The sequence below is a fragment of the Meriones unguiculatus genome, chromosome 3 (assembly GCF_030254825.1).
Source record: "Meriones unguiculatus strain TT.TT164.6M chromosome 3, Bangor_MerUng_6.1, whole genome shotgun sequence".
Classification (NCBI taxonomy): Eukaryota; Metazoa; Chordata; class Mammalia; order Rodentia; family Muridae; genus Meriones; species Meriones unguiculatus.
Window position 1 is genome coordinate 134,487,092 of NC_083351.1, and position 20,972 is coordinate 134,508,063.

A 20,972-nucleotide genomic window follows, 5' to 3' on the forward strand; every position below is an offset into this window, starting at 1 on the left:
CTGCAGAAAACCCTTGGGAAGAGAACGCCCACAGGGGGCTGCTGGGTGGGAGGACAAATGGAAAGCTCCAGAGGGGAGGGACAGCCATGTTTGTCCCTTCCTGAAGTCTGACTGTTTTATTCTGACCTTTTGAATGGAGTCAGCGAACGCCTGGAAGAAACAGTGAGCCAACTTGTAACATTTCCTTTCTGTGAGCTGCTGATAGGTTTATTTAAAAAAAAAAGGTTTATTTTTATTTTCTTGTTTATGCATAAAAATGTGTGTGTGTGTATGTGAGCATGTGCACACGTGCCTTCTTCTGTGCCTGGAGACCAGACGAGGGCTTCAGCCTCCCTGGGGTTGGAGTGTCGGGAGGTTGTAAGCTGCCCGATGTGGGAACAGAGTTCTAGTCCTCTGCAAAGGCTGCGAACGCTCTTCACGATGGCACTGTCTTTCCAGCAGCAGTTCTTGGCCTTTTTTTTTTTTTTTCACCACCGGAGCTAAAGGAATCACTCATGGCATCAATGCTGGTTCACAGAGTAGGTTGAAGTAGGCTGATTAGTAGCAGGACAGTGTGTGAAATTACTTGTTGAGCCAGGTCCTCAGTCATTTGATCGACTGGATTAATTTGATGTCTGTTGGAGCTCATGCAGAAAGTGGCTGAGACAACTATTTCTTCTGAGTGCATTCATAATGGGTTACCCCGTTTACTCGTAGGTGTAGTCTGATTCAGTGTAGTGAAGCTCTGGACATTGGGGTACACATGAAGGTTCCTTTAGTGAGCAGCCAGAGCATCAGCTCTGCCGGGAAGGGCACGAGTAAACCAATCTTGGAGGGAAATGACAGGCCGTGTGCCCTGTGAAACCCAGAAGGCTGGGTCTGAGTGGGTGGGAAAGCATGGCTTCACAACCATTCTGTAACTTCAGTTCTGAGGGTGAACTGTCCTCTTCTGCCCCCACAGGCACCAGGAGCACACCTGTGCTGCACGGATTGCCTGTGGACACAGATGCATACCTGTGCTACGCAGACTTACGTGCGGACAAAATTCCCATAAGCATAAGATAATTAAAAAAAATAGCTAGTCTTGATGGCATAGGCCTATCATCCCAGCTCCTCAGGAAGTTGAGGCAGGAGGATCACACATATGAAGACTACCTGGTACATACCCACACCCACAGAGAGAGAGGAGGGAGGGAGAATATCATCTCTGGCATTATATACTGATGAAAGTTTATCTACAAAGAACAGTCAATTGAATCAACGGTCAAATGATTAGATACAGTAAGAGCATTTGCTGTGGAGCTGGCTAGATGCTCAGTCGGTAAATGTAATTGCACTGCCTAAACTGCGACAGTCACTGCATAGACCTTTAAAAGGACAGTTTCTGTGATAGAATAACGAGAAAGGCTGTAATATGCCTAGGGAAAGATCGTAACAAATGTGTCTAAGATCTTCAGACGGAAATCCTTGGAAGTGTGAGTGACGCTGGGAAGGACCTGTGGAGCTGCATCGATGGCGCAGTAGTTAGGAGCATTTCCTGTTCTGGGAGAGGCCTGGAGGTCAGCTCCTGGTACTCACACAGCAGCTCGTGAGCACCTGTAACACTGGCTTGGGGGTCTGGAACCCTCTTCTGGACTCTGTGGGCTCCTGTATACATGTGCTGTGCATATGCACACTCAGGCGCGCGTGTACACACACACACACACACACACACTAAAACATTTTAAAGAACCTAAGCAAATAGAGGATAAGCCATGTTTATAGATAGAAATAATTGAAAAAGTATTGATTCAATATAAATTGATCTATAAATTCAATGCAGTTTCTATTAAAAGCCTCTCAGAGTTTTTCATGGAACTTGACAAGCTGATCTTAAAATTTGTAGGAAGAATAAAGGGGCTAGATAGAATACACAGGGCATTTCTCAAGAATGATCAAAGGCTTCATGACTTAACCTGTCAGGAATTAGACATGACGAAGCTACAGAAATTATGTGTTGTTTGTATAAACTGACTTTTGCAACTGGCTAGAGAGTGCAAAAAGGATCTCTCTGTATCTGAAGCTTTGTGAACTAGGTGGCATGATAGGGAATGGGAAAAATAAGAATCAATAAATCAAAAACCCATGGGAAATTTTGAATTTCTGTTTGACACTGTGAAATAAAACTCAGTATCTAATAAGTGAAGGCTTGTGTATTAAAAGTCAAAGACCGAATCTTTCCTAGGAAGGAGGAAGTACCCTTCTGGCATAGGAATGCAAAGTTCTCCTCTTTGCTGGGTGCTTCCTCTCTCTGACCACAATTTCTGACTTGAGATTTGTGCTGGACTTTTGGCTGCTTTCCTGGGTTCTTTTTACTATCTCCCTATACTACCCCTATCCTTTCCAAGCTCCCAACACAAGGTAGGAGAGAAAGAAGGTTAGAGGGAAAAGGGAGCAGTGTTATCAGTAGACTGCTTCTTGCTGATTAGAGTTCCTTGGTGCCAGTTTGATCTTGGGATATTTCCAACCAGCAATCCAGCAAACAGGAGCAAACAGCAGCAGGGGCAGCAGCAAACACTGCCTCTTTTGGGGCTCTGGCATTATATACCCTCTCAAGAGTCCCCAGAATTCCAAACGTAAACTGTCTTCAGCTGGCAAAATCACACTGCTGCTAGAGCACGAGGCAAATCACAGTCAGCTGCTGCGGACAGTCTGAAGCAGCCCTATATCCCACACCTGGGATTGAAACAAAAACACATTCCCAAAGCATTTCTATGTTTGTAAAGAATCCAAAGTTCTCACTACAGAGATTATTTGTATATATTTTTATGTATATGAGTGTTTTCATGCATGTGTGTCTGTGTACCACATGAGTGCCTGGTACCAGCACAGGTTGGAAGAGGGTGTCAGATCTCCTGGGTTTGAGTTACAGATGCCTATCATGTAGGTGCAGGGAACCAAGCCCAGGTCCCCTGAAAGAACAGCCTTGAATACATAATTCTAATCGTCTTTGGGCATCTTGGTATTTATCTTCTTCTGTTACCTTTCTTCCTTGTGCAAGGACTCCAAACATCCCCAGAGCTCATTGGTATGCTGAAGAGAAGGTAGGTAAGGGGGCCATAGGGGAAGCCTGTTATGGTCAGACAAACTCTGGGTCTGGCATTTCTGATAGTGGTGAGTCCCACTGTGGCGTCTCTAAAGACCCCCAGGCCTTCAGGACATTCCCTTAATAAAGCATCGTTGACGTCAGCAGTTTTCAGGGTGAGATGGCAACAGATGGAGGACACTTGACTGGGGAGACAACCTTCAAGGCTCAGATGGGATAGACTGTAGGTCCTCAACTGTGCAACCAATGGGAATGTTGCCTTTTCCCCGCTCATGGAGTGGAGTCTGGCCTAACAGTTCTCTTCAGGGTTCTGGATCTGACCTTGGTGCTCAGATCTGAGCAGAACTTCCTTTCCTCCTCCCATGACGTGGCAACATATTCAAAAGTTTTATAGCGTGACTTCAGTGCAAACAGTGTTGAGACAGTGGGTAGCAGGTACATGTGTTCACATAGGCCACGTATAGCCTGTGTTTCCCATAACAACTGCAGACCCCTATTTTTGTTTCAAGTTCTTACCTTTATTTTATGTAGGTGGGTGTTTAGCCTGCCTGCATGTCTGTGTAGCATGTATGTGTGTGTTGCCCATGGAGCCCAGAAGAGGGCTCGGGTCCTCTAGAACTGCAGTTACAGCCAGTTGTGAGCCACCGCGTAGGTGCCAGGAATTGAACTCAGGTCCTCGGCAAGAGCAGCCAGGTCTCTTAGCTGCGGAGCCATGTCTCCATCCCCACCTTCTATCCACCGGTGGAATTATGGCTTCCTAGAAGCTTTCACACATGGGTCCCTGTTCTCCAAGCTCTCACCACCGTGGCCCTTCTGGATTAAAGATGTGGTCGTCTGCTTTGTGTTTAAAGCCTGTTGCTGCTCCCTCGCTGGTCCAGGGGCACAGTCCCCCCAGCTAATCTCTTCCCCGGGGTGTCCTCTAGGCTCCCTGATTGCGGGTGCTTTCCCCCTTATGTAGGTCACTGTGCCTGCTGTGCCTGTTGCTCAGGACTGCCAGCCCTCTTCTTCTGGGAGGCCTTTCTCTACCGCGATGTCACTAAATACATCCCTTGTGCCGTAGCTCCTGTGGAATCGTAATTCGTAAAACACGGTGCTCCAGCGATACTTGGCTCTCTCCTTCTCTGAACCCTGACTTTTGTGATGAGAGGGACTGGGGACTTCCTTTGCCTACGGTCACGTTAAATGAAACACCATACCTGCCAGGCGTTAGCCCCCATTACATGCTAAGGGAGCCAACATCCCTTCACAGCGAGTGTCAGGGCCCTGGAGCCACTTCCTTTGTTGGCACAGGATGTCCTTTGCTGCTGCATCCCAGGTGAAGAGAACGGGCTGACAGAGATGCTCTCAAGGGCAGGCGTGGAAGGCGTACCGCCGAACTCCCTAATGCTCCATCTCTCTTTCTCTCCTTTTTCCCGTGCACAGCGTCAAGCCAAGCCCTCCTCCACCCACGGTGCAGGCCGAGGAAGCCGAGAAGAACCAGAAGACCATCACGGTCAACCCTGCGCACATGGGGAAGGCCTTCAAGGTCATGAATGAGCTCCGAAGGTACTCACCCTCCCTGTGCCCGTTCGGGTGGAACCCAAGGGTGGGCTTCACCAGGGGCTGAGAACAGAGGCATGGACACAGCACCCCCTGAATTCTGACTCTCCCTGCCGGCTCTCCGTCTGCTGCCCTTGCAGATTCTGAGACTGGAACCCTCTGTGAGCTCGTATATGTGTGTGTGTGTGTGTGTGTGTGTGTGTGTGTGTGTGTGTGTGTGAGTGTGTGTGTGTGTACACGCACACATCACAGCATGCATCTGTATTTAATACCTACATTTCAGTGGTTCATCACAGGGGTGTTCCTTCGTGGTCAGAGCAGGTCCGTGGATAAATCTGAGAACTGATACTGGAATAACTGAGCGCCTACACACAGTTGCACACTAGAGACTGTGGATGGCACGTATTGTTTGGCTTCCCTCCTTGGACCGAGGGCTTGGGAAGGGAGTCACACCACTGGCAGGCCACGCCTCTCCTGGCACGTATGTTAACCCTGTAGAGAAAGACGCGGGGTGAGAGGGCATCCGACCCCGTGAGCTGGGTGATGGCCTGATGGAAGGCCGGCGTGCACGCTTGGTAAGCGTGTTACAAGATAGGTTTTGGCGCTGGAAGTGTCTTCCCGTAAAAAGCCAGCGAGCAGCACTTCTTCCTGCCTCAGCGGCTGGCGAGGTCCTGGGAGGAGAGTGTCAGATACTCGAAAGGTTGTTGGAAACAGACTCTCAGCGGGCGTGTTAGGAAGCGGGGGTGCACCGTGGGCCGGGCAGGTTGTGGGGGCGCACAGTCTTAGTTATTTTTTAAAGGGGGAAGCAGAACCAAGGACGAAAATGAGCGTCAAAGACACCGGTGACAGTTGAGCCACATAAGAGTTAAAGACAGGAGGGGCTGTGGGGTGGGACGGGCCTTCTAGGCACGTGGCGGGGAGAAGTTTTAGCTGAGGTGGGGAACGGAACGCGTTTAAGCATTCTATTTGATTAAAGAAAATCCTCTGCACTTTATTAGCCATTGTTTGTGTGCATGTAAACACACATACGTGTGTGTGTGTGTGTGTGTGTGTGTGTGACAGCATGCACCCGGGATTCAGAGGGCTAGCTCTCATCAGCTCTCTCTTTTCACCTCTGTGTGGGTTCTGGGGATTAAACTCAGGTTGTCTGGCTTGCACAGCCAGCTCCCTTTCCCAGTGAGCCTTCTCCCCAGACCTGAAGTCTCCATTCTCTGTTTTTTTCCCTCTCATTTCTTCTTTCTATATGGTCTAGTATTTCACACACACACACACACACACACACACACACACACACACACACACACAACCAAATTAAATTAAGGCAGCGCATGGCTTATTGTCCAGTTTGTGGTAGGCCTCCTGCCAGACTCCCTGGAGAGGGGGGGACCCTGGCTCTCAGGAGGGATGAAGCTCACAGTTTTTCTCGACAGGCTTGAGTTTGGCTGTCCAGCCACCTGCAGAGACCTCGGAGCACACATACAGTTCCCCTTCCTCTCCCTCGGCTACTGCCTCCCGGAGGTAGCTGGGCTCTGCGCTTTCTCCAGCAGCGTCTGCTCAACTTGGGTCTGGCTCCGCCAGCCGTCCAGCTGCTCCTTCTCTGAGGGCTCGGCACTGCCAACGTCGGGGGCAGCTAGCTCCTTCCAGACACTGTGGTAAAAGGACTCTCGTGCCCAAACTCATGTGGGTGTGAGAATGCACACATTAAATGTCCCAAAGCCTTCCCACGTGTGCTTGGCTCACACGTGTGCAGTGTTTGGGGTCTAAGCAGCACAGTCCTTCACTGAGATGTAAACAGTCTCATCCTTTCTCTCTCTATTCTGCTCAGACGGATCACACTCTGTCTCTGTTTGGCTGGGGGAGTTTTTAGGCCAGGTCTCAGCATGAGGTGACCTGGCCCTCTGTCTTTTTCTCCAGACTGTATTTCCTCTGGCAGAACACTGAGAAAATGTAGATAGATCAAAAAGTTATACACAGACGTGGCTCAGTGGTTAGAGCCCCGGCTTCTCCCATCAGAGCAGAGGACGTAGGTTCGGTTCCCAGCACCCATCTGGCAGCTTACAACCGTCTGGATTCCAGCTCCAGGGGACCCAACGCCCTTTTCTTTCCTCCCCAGGCATTGCACACACGCAGTGTGCATACACCCAGTCACAACATCCATCAACACACATAAAATAAAAACTAAGGCTAAGAGTATTTTAAAGTCAGACATAATTTTGTGAGTGGTACCTGTGGATAGATTTTTGGGGATTCACTTTCTCTTCTTTGGTTTACTTACAGATTTGACTTTTTTCTTAGTTCTATCGCTGAACAACATTTTTTTTTTTTCCTACGTCACTATTCTCCAGCATCAAGCAAATGGATAGACCATATTTCACTTTTGGCTTCTTTAGAATAAAAGCCGGCTCCCTGCTCATGGGTATTACCTAACGCCTACACTCGTAGCGGCGTGTCCATCGCACAAGCAGAGAGAGACTCTGGTCTTACTCAGTTCCAGGGCACACCAACCGCGTGGACCTGGGCAACTTCACTCATCTCCCGACCTCACTCTTGTCAAGCGTGCTCGGAGGCTGATGACGACACCATTCTTGCTGGGTTGTTAAAGGCCTAATGAATACGGTGCTCAGAATAGTGCTAGCACACACAATTGTGGTTGTTAAATATGTGTGCCCCTCAGTTGTTCTTTCTATAGAATCAATGCCCGGAACTAGAGTAGGTTCTGGGCTATTTCAGTCCAAGCACACACGCTCCTTGCAATTTATGAATCATACAGCTCCCGAGTCTCCACTTCTTTTGGCTCCTGTGGTAGAGAATGGGCTGTTGGCATGGCAACCGCACAGCCTCGCCCCTCCGTTGTGCTTGGTTCTGGCCGGGATGCTTTTGGGTGGCAGTTCTAGTGGCTCCTGACCTGGAGACCAGCAGATAGTGGGGACAAGGCCTTCCCCAAGCACACCCCGACCAGGCCTGAGAGGGGAGCAGGCAGGATGGAGCAGCCAGTGTTTGGAATTCCCTCTCTGTGCTGACGGTTGGTTGTGTTCACTATGCACGCGTTATTTCACTGAGCTGTACCCGGGACGCCGTGCTGGCTTCTAACATCCACTGTGTGTGTGTGTGTGTGTGTGTGTGTGTGTGTGTGTGTGGACACGTGCATGTGAGTGAGTGTGTATGTGTGTGTATGGCACCAGGGTGCCCATGCCACAGTGTGTTGCTTGGGGAGACCAGAGGACACCTTTGTGGCATTGGGCTCAGGTTGCTAGTCCTGCTTAAGCCAGAACCTTTGCCTGGGAGCCATCTTCTTCTCAGGTGTGTTTTCACTACTCGTTACCCGTAGTGGACCGCGTGAGCAGGCTGCTTTCTGTTTTCCTTTTGGTACCAGCTTTGTGAAGAGATGACTAATGTGCTCTATGATTCACTTATCAAAAGAGTGTGATTTAGGCGTCGCCAGTCACCCAACTATAGCCGGCTTTAGAAGAGCTTCATTTATTTCAGAAGAAAGTCCAAGCGCTTGGGTGCAAGCCTGGTGTGCAAGCCTCCTGCCTGCTATTACCCAGCCTCTTTGTCTCTATGTATTTGGTTATTTTAGGATCAGACCGTTATACAGTGTGTCCTCCTTTGTGTCTGCTTTCTTTCCGCTAATACAATGTTTCTGTTTTGTTGTTTTTTTGGTGTGTGTGTGTGTGTGTGTGTGTGTGTGTATGTTGCATTAGTATGCATGTGCATTTAGAGCCCCAAAGTCAACGTCAGTGTCACTCCTCAGCTGTCATTCAGTGTTTTCTGAGACAGGTGTCTCAGTGACTGGAACTCACCTCTCAGGGTAGGCCAGCTGGCCAGCGTGCCCCAGAGAGTTGCTTGCCATTACAAGCATGTCTCCACGCCTAACTTGTTCTTAAAACGTGGTTTCTGGATATTGAGGACGTGCTTCTAAAATGGATGCTTTACGAGCTAAGGCAGCTTTCAGTCCTGTTTCTGAGTTTTTGACTCTTGTAGCTCAGGATAGACTCAAATTCCTGATCCTCCCGCCTCCGTTTTCTAAGTGCTGGGATTCCATAGTGGCTACACGGTCCTATGTCATGGTTTGAGGTTCATCTGTGCTGTGGCACATCCCAGCGTCTCCTCCCTTTTACTCGGGCAGTGATGTTTCCTCCGCCAGATAGCACATTTGGCTTCTGGGAGCACTGCTTGCTCTCAGTCCTCAGGGGCATGTCTCTGTGTTACGAATGTCTTCATTTCTTGAGTGTAGATATAGGAGTGTGAGGGTACAGGAATGTGAGGGCACAGGAGTGAGTGTGAGGGTACAGGAATGTGAGGGCACAGGAGTGAGTGTGAGGGTGCAGGGGTAGGGTTTCTCTTTTCCAGTTTCTGCAGCTCCTCTCTGATATCTGTCATTAATTGTGATGTTGTTCGTAGGTATTGGCGTGGGTGTGAGGTGATGCTGATGGTTTGAATTTCTCTGACAGTCGTGGGCTGTTTCCTGTGATTATCGGCCATTTTGTCATCTTATTTAGAAAGATGGGTTTTAAAATCTCTTGTCTCTATTTTAAAATTAGGTTCTTTTTCTGTTGGTTATTTGGGTGTAAGTCAGATTTGGTTTTATATTCTAGATGTATGCCCATTTTCATATAAATGTTTTGCTAAAAATCATTTTATGGCTTGGAAATCCTTATTTCCCAGTGATGTCCTTTAAAGTGCGAATGTTTTAAACATGGGCAGCTAATTTGGTATTTAAAAACATTTTTAAATTAATTTATTTTTTATTAATTACAGTTTATTCACTTTGTATCCTAGCTGTAGCCCCCTCCTTCATTCCCTCCCAAACCCGTCCTCCCTCTCGATTCTCCACCCATGCCCCTCCCCTAGTCCACTGATAGGGGAGGTCCTCCTCCCCTTCCATCTGACCCTAGTCTATCAGGTCTCATCAGGACTGGCTGCATTGTCTTCCTCTGTGGCCTGGCAAGGCTATACTCCTCCCCCTCAGGGAGAGGTGTTAAAAGAGCCAAACACTGAGTTCATGTCAGAGACAGCCCCTATTCCCCTTACTAGGGTACCCACTTGGACACTGAGCTGCCATGGGCTACATCTGTGCAAGGGTTCTAGGCTATCTCCATGAATGGTCCTTGGTTGGAGTCTCAATCTCAGAAAAGACCCCTGTGCCCAGATATTTTTGGTTCTTCTTGTGGAGCTCCTGTCTTCTCCAGGTCTTACTTTCTCCCCCTTCTTTTATAAGATTCCCTGCACTCTGCCCAAAGTTTGGCTATGAGTCTCAGCATCTGCTTTAATACCTTGCTGGGTAGAGTCTTTCAAAGCCCCTCTGTGGTAGGTTCCTGTCTTGTTCCCTGTTTTCTCCCTCTTACAATATCTGTCCCATTTGCCTTTCTGAGTGAGGATTGATCATCTTACCCAGGATACATCTGGTGTGAAAGCCATGAGGCCATTGCACTATCTGAAACCACGATTTCTCCATGTTTTCTTCCAATAGGTTGATATTTTTGACTCTTAGGTCTTTGGCTCACTTTGAAGTACTTTTTGTATACTGTATGAGGTAGTGATCGGACTTCATTCCACTGCGTGCTTATATCCAGGTACCCTGTCACTATTTGTTGGAAAGAGTGTTATTTCACAGTTGACTGGTCATGGCACATGTGTAAGAAGTTGACTAAGGGGCTGGGGAGATGGCTCACAGGGTAAAGTGCTTGCCGTGCACAAGGAACCAAGTTCAGGTCTCCAGCACCCAGGAAAAAGCCAGGTGTGGCAGCTGAGGGTGATGAGGGTGGAGACCGGCACACAGACCCCCAGAGCAAGGCAGCCTAGCCAATGGGTGGTGAGTCCCAGTGGGGTAGGCGGCTCTGTCTCAGAAACTGAGGTGGAGGGCTCACAGGAAGGCTCAGTGCCTAAGAGCACTTGCGGCCAGAACTGATGACCTGGGTTTGCTCTCTAGGACTGTGATGTTGGAAGGAGAGAATTGGTTCCAGCCATTTGTTCTTTCACACACACACACACACACACACACACACACACACACAGACACACACACACACACAGACACACACACACACACACAGACACACACACACACACATTTGCCATGGCATATTCCCCACAGCAAGAATAAATGAGTGTAATACAGCTCAAAAATAAGGTGGAGCATGACTAGAGAAGATACCTGACATTAACTTCAGGCTTTCACATGCATGCGCACACGTCTGTGTACCTGTACACACATGTACATGGACACAGACATGTGCCCTCTCATACGTTGATTGGCCACAATGTCATAAAATACATTACAAATAACAAAAGCCCATTTTTTATGGGCTTCTAATTCTTTTCTGTTGATCTGCATAGCTGTTACTATTCCTATGACTAGTTATTAGTTATTAGTTATTATTCCATGGTATTGCTATGATCAAATACTCTGACAAAAAGCAACCTACAGGATAAAAGGCCTATTTGGGTTCGCAGTTTGAGTCTGTCAGTGTTGGGGAGGTCACAGTTGCAGGAGCCTGAGGCAGATGATCACACTGTATCTACAGTCAGGAATCAGGGAGCAATGTCCAGCTCACTTCCCACAACCCCAGCCTAGGGAATGGTGCTGCCCACAGAGGGCGGGCTTTTCCATCTCAATTAACCTATTCAAGTTAACTCCCCTTAGGTGTGCCTACAGCCGTCTCCCAGGTTGTCCTAGGTCTCATCAAGGTGACAACTGAGATACCATTATACTACCTGTTTTTATGTTTGTATCATTTTTTTGGGGGGGGAGGGAAGCCTGGTTCTTGCCCTTTTTTGATATTAAAAAACATAGTCTATTTTAGACAAGAGTCTCACTGCTTTACCGAAAGCGGCCTAGAAACTGGACCCCACAATGTGTATCCCAGCTGAGGCGGTCAGGAAAATGGCGTGAGCTGCTGTGCTCCTGTTCTTGTGGTTAGCGAGAGTGGGGTCAGTTCTGTCCTCCTCTGTGCTGTCTGCTGCAGAAGGAGGTCCTAATGGTCTCAACTTCTTAGCTCCCACCCCCGGCCTGTCTTTTCCCCTCTCTGTGCTAGTCGGTGATGCGGCCTTGGGTTGCTTTAGGGAAAGGACCATATTTACGGTCTGGAGAACTGCGTTCAGGATTCAACCTCCTGGTTTGGGCATCTCTTTCCTTCTCTGGGTTTCGCAGGCCAAGTGTTGTCAAAGCCCACTGTGTGCAGCTGAGGCTGCTGCTGTCTCAGGCTTTACGGTTCCGCTTCTCTGAGAGAAACTGGAAACAATGCATTGGTAGTTGACAAGGGCTAGATGTGCTGCTCCAGAAGTTATCAAACTCATAACTTCTCTTCCATCTGCCGGCCGTGACAGACTCATTGATCCTAGCATCCTTACCTAGAATCCGGACATGACCAAATTACAGTCAGACCACAGCTGAGCTGTGCTGGTCTTCGATGCTTCGCCTCCTAGCATTAAGGGAGAGACTCGAGATGATCGGGGTACCCTACCTAGAAGGGGCTTGGGGATCCAGTTACTTGCCGTAAAATCTCATCTCCACATTCCTGTGTGCCTTTGAGGAACCTGTTGGTTTCTCTGGGCCTCAGTTTGTTCATCCTAGGATGCAGGCATAACGGCGTTACCTCAGCGAGTTAGTTGTAGACAAGATTAAATGAAATAGTGTCTGGGGGAAAAGCATCTCTAACTCAGCAAACATTATTACATCAATGATAGGAGAGAGAAGAACTTGGAAGGCTGATGAGAAAGTTCTTGGATTGGCAGGCTCTTTGTGGTACCTTAAGGCAATCAAATATCCATTTTCTTTTCTTTTTGAGATGCTAGGGACTGAATCCAGAATCTAACAAACACTAGGCAATGCTCCTCCGATGACCTATACCCTAAGGCAGTGCTTCTCAACCTTCCTAATGCTTCAGCCCTTTAATACAGTTCCTCATGTTATGACCTCCGACCATAAAAGTATTTTTGTTGCTACATTAGAACTGTAATTTTTCTATTGTTATGAATTGTATTGTAAATGTTTTTGGAAATAGAGGATTACCAAAGGGACCAAAACCCACTGAGAATTGCTGCCCTAAGGCCTATTTTACTTTTGTTTTGAGACATGGTTTCACTAAATTGCCTAGGCTAGCCTTGAACTTGAGATCCTCCTGCCTTAGCCTCCTAAGTAGCTGGGATTATAGGCTTGTGCCACCAAGCCCAGTTCTTAATTGCCCATTCTGTCAATGAATGTAGATTGGTTCATTTCATTAACTGTTTATTTGTTTGAAAAGATGTAGGGCCTACTATGTGGAAGTATGCAGCCTAGTATCCAAGGTACAGCATTAAATATGCTAATTACTTTTCCAAGTTCACAGTGGGGTGGAGGTGACTGCCATGTAAACAAGATAGTAGGAAGATTCTGGTGTGTGTGTGTGTGTGTGTGTGTGTGTGTGTTTACAGGTTCTTGTATCTTCACATGTGTGTATATACATGTGGAGGCCAAGAGGTCAATGTTGGGCATCTTTCTTAATCATTCTCCATCATATTTTTAAATAGAATATCAATAATTTTCATTTTTATTTTTTACAATTTATTCACTGTTTATCTTTAACTTTTTGGTAATTTCATAATGCAAGCAATATATCTTGATCATATGCACACCCAAAGTCCCCTCCCAACTCCCAGGCACCTCAACATATCCCCATTTCCCCTTCCTGTTCTCTTCTTTTTTGGTTAGTAACTACTGCTCATTTGAGTGTTGACTTATTTTGTTATCTTGTGCAGCTAATCATCACGTCAGTGAGTTCATGAGAGCGAGGGCCATGCTCATGTCCTGAAGGCAGAATTTTGTAGCCCTCTTCCCCATCCTCCAGTTGGTAGATTCTTTCCTCCCCTTTTCGCTGATGTTCCATGAGCCATGGGGTGCGGACTGATACAGATGTCCCATTGAGGGCTGAACACTCAGTAGACACTTATTCTCAGCACTTTGACCAGTCATGAGTCTCGGTGTTAACTACTTACCATTGCAGAGAGAAGCTTCTCGGGTCGAGACTGATGGTAGAACTAAACTGTGGTCATAAGTGTATGCATTTAGAAGGCGGTTGGACAGCATGCCACTTAGCAAAACGATTAAGAGTAGGCTCCTTCCTAAATAGCCTACGGCCTCCTGAGGCATGGGCTTTTGACCAGGTTTACAGCGCCAGGCCTGAATTCATTCTTGTGGTACAGGCCTTATGTCCAGTTCAAAAGCAGTTGGTTACCCTTGGATATTGTGCCACTACTACACCAGTGGGCGTATCTTGCGTGGAAGGTTGTTACTGCAGTTTACATCTGTGTTTTATTTTTAGAGATAAGGCCACCCACTGAACTTGGACCTTGCACATTTGACAGGATAGGCTGGCCAGCCAGCCTAGGGATATCTTTGTCTCTGTTTTCCTAGTGCTGAGAATGCAGGCATGCATCGTGGTGCCTGTTTTTTAAAAGTGCTTTCTTGGGGATTGAACTCAGGTCAATAAATAAAATAAAAGTGTTTGCATAGCAAACACTTCACCAACTGAGTCATATCCTCAGCCCATAAGACTGTGTGTGTGATTATGAGTGTATGAGACTGTACTGGGGTGTCAGAGGAGGACATGAGAAGCTCTACTTTATTGATCACCCTCTCAGTCTCTGATGCTGAATTCTCTTGAGACAGGGTCTCTCAGTGAATTTGGAGCTAGACTGGTAGCCAGTAAGACCTAGCGATCTTACTCTCTTCTCCCCGTCACCAGCTGTGGAGTTGCCGGCATGCTCCCAGTCACACCTGCCTTTTCAAATGTAGGAGCAGGGGACCCCCAACCAAAATCCCCATGCTTGCACAGGAAGCGCTTTTACCTGTTGAGCCGTCTACTTGGGCCCAGACAACAGTTTCCTTTTCTTTTTAGCAGTACTGGGAGGTTGAACTTAAGACTTTGTATGGGCTAGGCAAGTGTGCTACCACAGGGCTGCAGCACCGGCAAGGTTCTCAGCGACTGTAACAATCGGAGTTTGCTCAAGATGGTTGGGAGTGCTGTGTTTAAGGGTGTCTTTTGGTGGTGGTGTTAAATCTGGGTGGGAGGAGAACCCCCTCCCCCCCGAATCTGTCTTGATTCTTACTAGTCCGGCATACACAGTGGAGACCCTTCAGTGAACTGGAGTGGGGGTGGGGGGTCTTGGGTGTGACATGCTCATGTTCCACAGCATTACGTCAGTCTCTGTTGTCCAGATTCACCGCCGCATACCTTGGGATCAGGGTGATGAGGTAAACGAAGCAGCCTTGGACTTAACAGCCACAGGAGAGTTGAGCCTCACCTTGTCTCTGTGCCAGGCTTCTGTATTGATAGCGTGTGCCCCCGGGTGGGGTGGGGGTGGGGCAGGGCGGGGCAGGCGTCCACACTGTGACCCCCTCTGTCGCATCACTGGTGTCTTACAGTAAGCGGCTGCTGTGTGACGTGATGATTGTGGCAGAAGATGTGGAGGTAGAAGCCCACCGTGTGGTCCTGGCGGCCTGCAGCCCTTACTTCTGTGCCATGTTCACAGGTATGGCGAGGGCGCACAGCCTCAGGTGCTGGGAGAGTTCTGAGGGTGGCCGCATGACTGGGGAGAAGGGCGAGGGGAGGGAGGAGAGCCTGTCAGGAGGAACGTCTGTGCTTTGTGCCACAAGGAGGGCTGCCGGACCCCACCAGGAACAAAGGGACAGAACCAAAGCGCTAGTTAGTCTCAGGCTGTAGCAGCATGGTCCTGTGGGGAAGCTTGTTAGCTGTGTGGCCTTCCGGCCTGTCTGCTGGGCCTGCTGAGGGCTGAGGCAGGGAAAAGAGAGAGACCTGGTTACTGGTGCAGTGAGGAAGACCCGGCTTCTTAACACCTGCCTGAGCTCTCTCCCATAGGGATATACAGCTGGTCCTCTAGGGGACTAACCGATGTCTGCCAGCACCTTCGCCCAGTTTTCAGGGAAGGAGTCTCCTTGCCTAAGGATCTGACATGTGTCATGCCTGGGACCTGTCCCTGAAACCCGCAGGCTGAGCTTTCTGTTGGCAGCACCTACGTGCGGTGCTCCAAGGAGTGCTGTTGGGCTTGTGAGCCATCAAGCTGGCTCAGATGTCCCTGCCACGTGCTTCCCGAGTGGCCTGCTCTGAGGGTGGCAGCCATCACCTCGCATCCTGGCCTGTCCGCTAGTGGCTGCAGCACTGGTGTGCCTGGCTCTCTCTCATCTCACTGGCTGCCCTTCACCTTGCACACCCGTTCCCTCAGAAGAGCCCCTCCTACCTTCACCACAGCTCCACACAAGGCCTTTTCCAGCCCGTGTCATAACCATTTAAAAACAAAACCAAAAATGATAGCTGTCTGTTTTTTAACCTGCCTCCTCATTTCCTGTGAAGGTGGGGGCTCTTGCTCAACCTGTTTGTTTCCGTATCTTACGTGCTCACAGCATTAACGTGTGAATGAAGTGGCCCTGCTTGAGTCTGAGCTGTGGGAGTAAAGTTGGGAGAGGAGTTCGCCAAGACTGGTGAATGCAAACGTTTTCATTCACTAGAGTGACCTTTCCCTGCCATGGGGCACAGCAGGCAGGAGTCACCTTGTTGGAAGGGCCTTGGTATGGCGCTGTAGGAATAGTCTGTGCAAGCATCCCCTGGCGAGGGGCTCAGGAGCTGCTGAAGTAAACCACGTGACCTTGTCTCACGTGAGCCAGGACAGAAATGTACCCTATTGCCCGGAAAACCAACTCTGCTCCCCACCTGGGAATCTCGAGCCACCCTCCCTTTAGAGTGGTTTCAGCTGTAAGGGCTTCACTTCTGTCCCCTTCTTGCCTTCAGCTGAATCTGGCTTTTTTAGAATAATTTATCTCATCTCCAAGAGTTATCCAGCCACCGTTTGGATACACAGCTCGGCCAGTCACTCTTTCTATGCGTGGCTTTGCAACTTCAGCGTTGACAGAGGAATCCGGTTAGAAGTATAACGAATTGAACGGTCGACTCTAAGGCACGTGCCTGTGGGGTGGTTGAAATGCCTTAGTGAACAGAAACAGTTGGGGATGCATGCTTCCAGCTGATCTTGGCCTCCAGGGACTGGTGAAGGGTGAAGGGAAAGGGTTGGATTGCTCTGCACAGCCCAGGCTCTCCATGAGACCTGCTTCTCCTCCGTTCCTCATCCTTGATTCATCCTTCCAGCCACCCATCTGAATATCTTTCACACGTACTGAATTTCAGAGAGAAAAGTCAGAAAATATGAGCAAGGAAAAGGTAAAAAATGAAAACAACTAAAATAAGAATAAATGCATGCACTATAACATTTAGGCAACTGTTCTTTCTGATGTCCTACTTGTGGATATGTGCATCTACAAAGTATCTTTCAACACAAATGGATTCACATGTATTTGAATAGCCAAACCTTAATATATCTATTTTTTAAAGTTTCTATTAATCTGGAATATTTTTCTTTCCTGCTTCCGTTCTGCTTCTCTTCATTCTTCATTACGATTTAGGAGGGTCTTGCATGGCCCCTCCAGACTTACTTAAGTCCCGCTGTCAGCTCTCCCTAGTGTGCCTTCCATTCCTCTTTAGTATTACTGATTATCTCAACACTCCCTTGATCTCGAATTTCCCCTGTTAGTCTTCACTGTGAGGTGAAGGGCCGTACCTGCTTAACCATTACCTACCATAAGTTTACTGGCACTTAGCGTTCTATCCTTAATGTGTTTCCACGTCCACAAAAATCAGGTCTCTATCCTAGTTTCAATAGCTTCAGAAGGTTCCCTCCTAACTGAAAACTCATCCCTTATTTGCTGACATTTATAGTTCTTCCCAGCATTTTCTGTTGCAGCTAACATTTCATGGGAATCTTTGCATTTCTAATCACTGATCATTTTCTTAGAATAGATGTCTGTGTCAGGAAGTACTTGGCTAAAGGCCACCCACATTAAAATAAACCTGTTTCTACATCTGCTTTATGAGTGTTTTGCCTGCACGCATGTATGTGCACCTTGTATATGCCTGGTGCCCACAGAGGTCACAAGAGGGCGTCACATCCCCTGGAACTGGAGTTATGGAGGTTGTGAGCCACCATGTGGGTGCTGGGAAATGAACCCAAGGCTGAACCTTCAGTCCTCTGCAAGAGCAACAGATGCTCTTAAGTGCTGAGCCATCTCGTCAGCCCCAGCCACGCACATCTTGAAGACATGAATATTTTGTGTATATATATATATATATATATATATATATATATATCCATGGAGAGGCACCTGAATGCTTAGTGTGTATAAGGTTCTACTTTTTGTTTGTTCATATTTTCTGATTTCTTTTTTTTTTTTTGAGAACTGTCATTTAGACTCTTAGTTGGCCCAGCTTGTGCTCCTACATAAATAGGACTTGTATGAGGTCTCTAAGAGACCTCTTGGCTCTTCTTAAGACCTGGTACAGTTTTAAACAAACAAACAAACAAACAAACAAACAAACAGAATAACTTATCAGAGTTGGCTTCAAAAGACATAAGCCTACCAGGAGAAGGCCCACGTGGTTTCACTGTTTCTCTCAGCATCCTCCGGGCCAGAGGAAAAGGAAGTACAGCGGCTTTCTCTGGACTGTGGCATGTGACCGCGGTCCTTCAATCGGGCTTACATGCTGCCATCTTTTCATCTCACAGCTGTTCTGTATGTAAAGCCACACTCTTGACCTTGGTGGTTCCAAATTCGAAGCCCGACCGCGTGGGATCCACAATAGCACAGGAGACATGTTAACTAAAGGTCCGAGTGCTTGCCAGCACGTACAGCCATCCTACCTGCAAACAGACCTGGAGTGGACGCGTAGCTTAATTGCCTCCATTGCTTTCGGCACGGACTGAGTAAAGAGGCTGGGGGCTGTGTGCTGCCCGTCCTTTGGTTGTGAATATGGAATACAGAAGACTTCCGCATTCCATCACTTACCATCTCCACTTCCGGGGACACAATGACAGGCAGCCTGGCCAGCTCTTCTCTCTCTCTTTAAAAAGAGATTTATTTTATTATTCTTTTTTTTCTATTTTCTTTTTACTTTATTTATTTTATGTATATGGACACTGTTTTCACGCACAGCAGAAGAGGGAATCAGATTACATTACAGATGGTTGAAAGCCACCATGTGGGTGCTGGGAATTGAACTCAGGTCCTCTGGAAGAACAGCCAGTGCTCTTAACCTCTGAGCCATCTCTCCAGCCCCTATTTTATTATTCTTTAAGTTACACGTCTTTGTGTGGATACGTACACATGAGTTCAGGTGCCTACAGAGACCAGAAGTGTGGCTTCCCTGGACTTTGAGTTACAGACTTTGAGTAAGCTGCCCGATGTGGAGCTGGGACTTGAACTTGAGCTCTTTGCAGGAGCAACGTGTCTTTAACTGTTGAGCCACCTTCCTAGCTCCTTGTTCTCTTTCTTATGCCCTTTACTCTGGGCTCTACATCCTGTCTTTATTCAGAGGTCTCTGACATACATGCCATCTAGATACAGTAAAAACAAGCCTCATTTTACGATATTGAAGGAACAAAAGTCTAAGGAGTATGTGAGCTTGGGATCTTAGTCCTAACATAACGGCTAGAGCAAAGCACCTTTGGGCTTTCAATCCAAATAAAACCTTGGGAATAACCTAGTTCCATTCTTCTGATTCTAGGGTGTTATAGTCATTGATGGTGGTAGTGGTGATGGTGATGGTGGTGGCAATGTAGTGGTGGTCGTGATGATGGTAATGCTGATGTCAGTGGTGGTGATCACGATGACAGTAATGATGATGGCAATGGTGGTGATGGTGGTGGTGATGGTGGTAGTGATCATGATCAGGGTAATGATGATGGCAATGGTGGTGATGGTGGTGGTGGTAGTGATCATGATGATGGTAATGATGGTGGATATGGTGGTGATGTTGATGATGGTGGTGGTGGTCATGATGATGGCGACAATGACAATGGTGATGATGATGGTGATAACAATTATGGTGGTGGTGGTGGTGTGATGTGTTGGTGATGGTGGTAGTGGCAGTCACAGTAGTAGCAGGTGCCATTCTGAGGGTGGTGAGGGAGAATGTGAAGTATCTTTATGGCTCCACACGCATTTCCTTCTGTTACTAACTAAGCAGGTAGAGGTGGGATGAGGTTCCAGGGATCTGGATTTTGGGGTGTTCTTTCTCACTGTGGTCTAGCCTTCACACTCTCATTGCTTCCTTTGGCTCTTACTCGGCCTTGGGATAAAGGCAGGACAGGAAATATCCTTATTTCCCAGGAGATGGAAGTTAGGCTTTGGCAGTAAAATACCTCAGACTCCAGCTGTGGAGGACCAGCTAGGATTCAAGAAGACAGTATTTCTCATTGCTGTGTGAAGTTAACAACTGAAGTGGGCCTTAGAGTTCAGTTCTAGCCCACCAAGTTAGCAAGGCCCATCTTAGAACTCAGGTGAGGGTTAAAAATACCATTTTAACAATTGTGAGGGGTCATTGAATAAGGGCTAAGTGGTTTTCTGTTTCCTTTCCACCTAGTGCACAGAACTAAATTACAGCAGAGATTATTCAAGACAGGAGGAAGGGAGAGTGCTGTTAACACAATGGCTCTTAGACACAGCCTTTTCTTCCCTGCAAGGACAGGCTCTTCAGAGACCTGCTGCCAACAGACCGCACCTTTCTCGTTAGAAAGACATTATTTGCTTAATAATAGGATTGGACTTGTCTGGAAGATAAGCCATTGATTTTTCTAGACTTCACCAATCTTATATGATAATTAAGGATTTTTCTCTTCCTTGTTTGTTGGAGCCTCTGTCCACTGTTCCTGTTTGGCAGTCTCTCTCCTAAAAAGATCTCATTTGTACATCCCGCTTGCTTGTAGAATTTAAGACATGGACTCCTATACCTGATAGGGGTGTGGAATTAATTGTTCTTTGGGGTTTTTCTATGGTTTGGAGAGAGGGCTCAGTTCAAGGTGCCAATGTGGAGTCTGAAGGCTTCAAGTTCAAATCCTTTAATCCAGGACACCAGACTCTTTCCTTTGCTTGCTACAGGGGCGTTCTCACTGGTTATCCCTCTTCCTGGTGTGTTCTTCCAGCCCCGAACGAGTTAACATGGTGTAGTGGCATGCTCTTCCCCAAACAGACACGAGCTACACCCTCAGCTGCTGAAACTGCCCCGTCAAGTGTGAATTCTTTAACAGTGTCTGCTAACATGCAAGCAGCCCTGATCCTGCATGGACCTCTAGCCCTGACTCAGTTTGCATGTGCCCTTCAGCCACACTAAAACTTATATCTTTCCATGTTTATTCTCTCTCTCTCTCTCTCTCTCTCTCTCTCACACACACACACACACACACACACACACACACACACACGTGCACACCACAAAATAAGTGAGGAGGTGAGAGGACAGTCTTGAGAGGTGGTTCTCTTCTTCCA

The 20,972-nt window shown here is 47.7% G+C and overlaps 1 protein-coding gene across 4 annotated transcripts in view; it reads left to right on the top strand.

The window, feature by feature from the left end:
- Klhl3 (kelch like family member 3) overlaps nt 1-20,972 on the top strand; it is a 109,760-nt gene that overhangs the window by 13,317 nt on the left and 75,471 nt on the right. For 2 of the 4 annotated variants that reach the window (XM_060380581.1, XM_060380582.1), the window contains exons 2-3: nt 4,487-4,609; nt 15,009-15,115. In XM_060380581.1, coding sequence (XP_060236564.1) covers nt 4,487-4,609; nt 15,009-15,115 — 230 coding nt within the window. The remainder of the gene's footprint in view (nt 1-4,486; nt 4,610-15,008; nt 15,116-20,972) is intronic. The other 2 variants (XM_060380584.1, XM_060380585.1) reach the window with 1 other exon arrangement.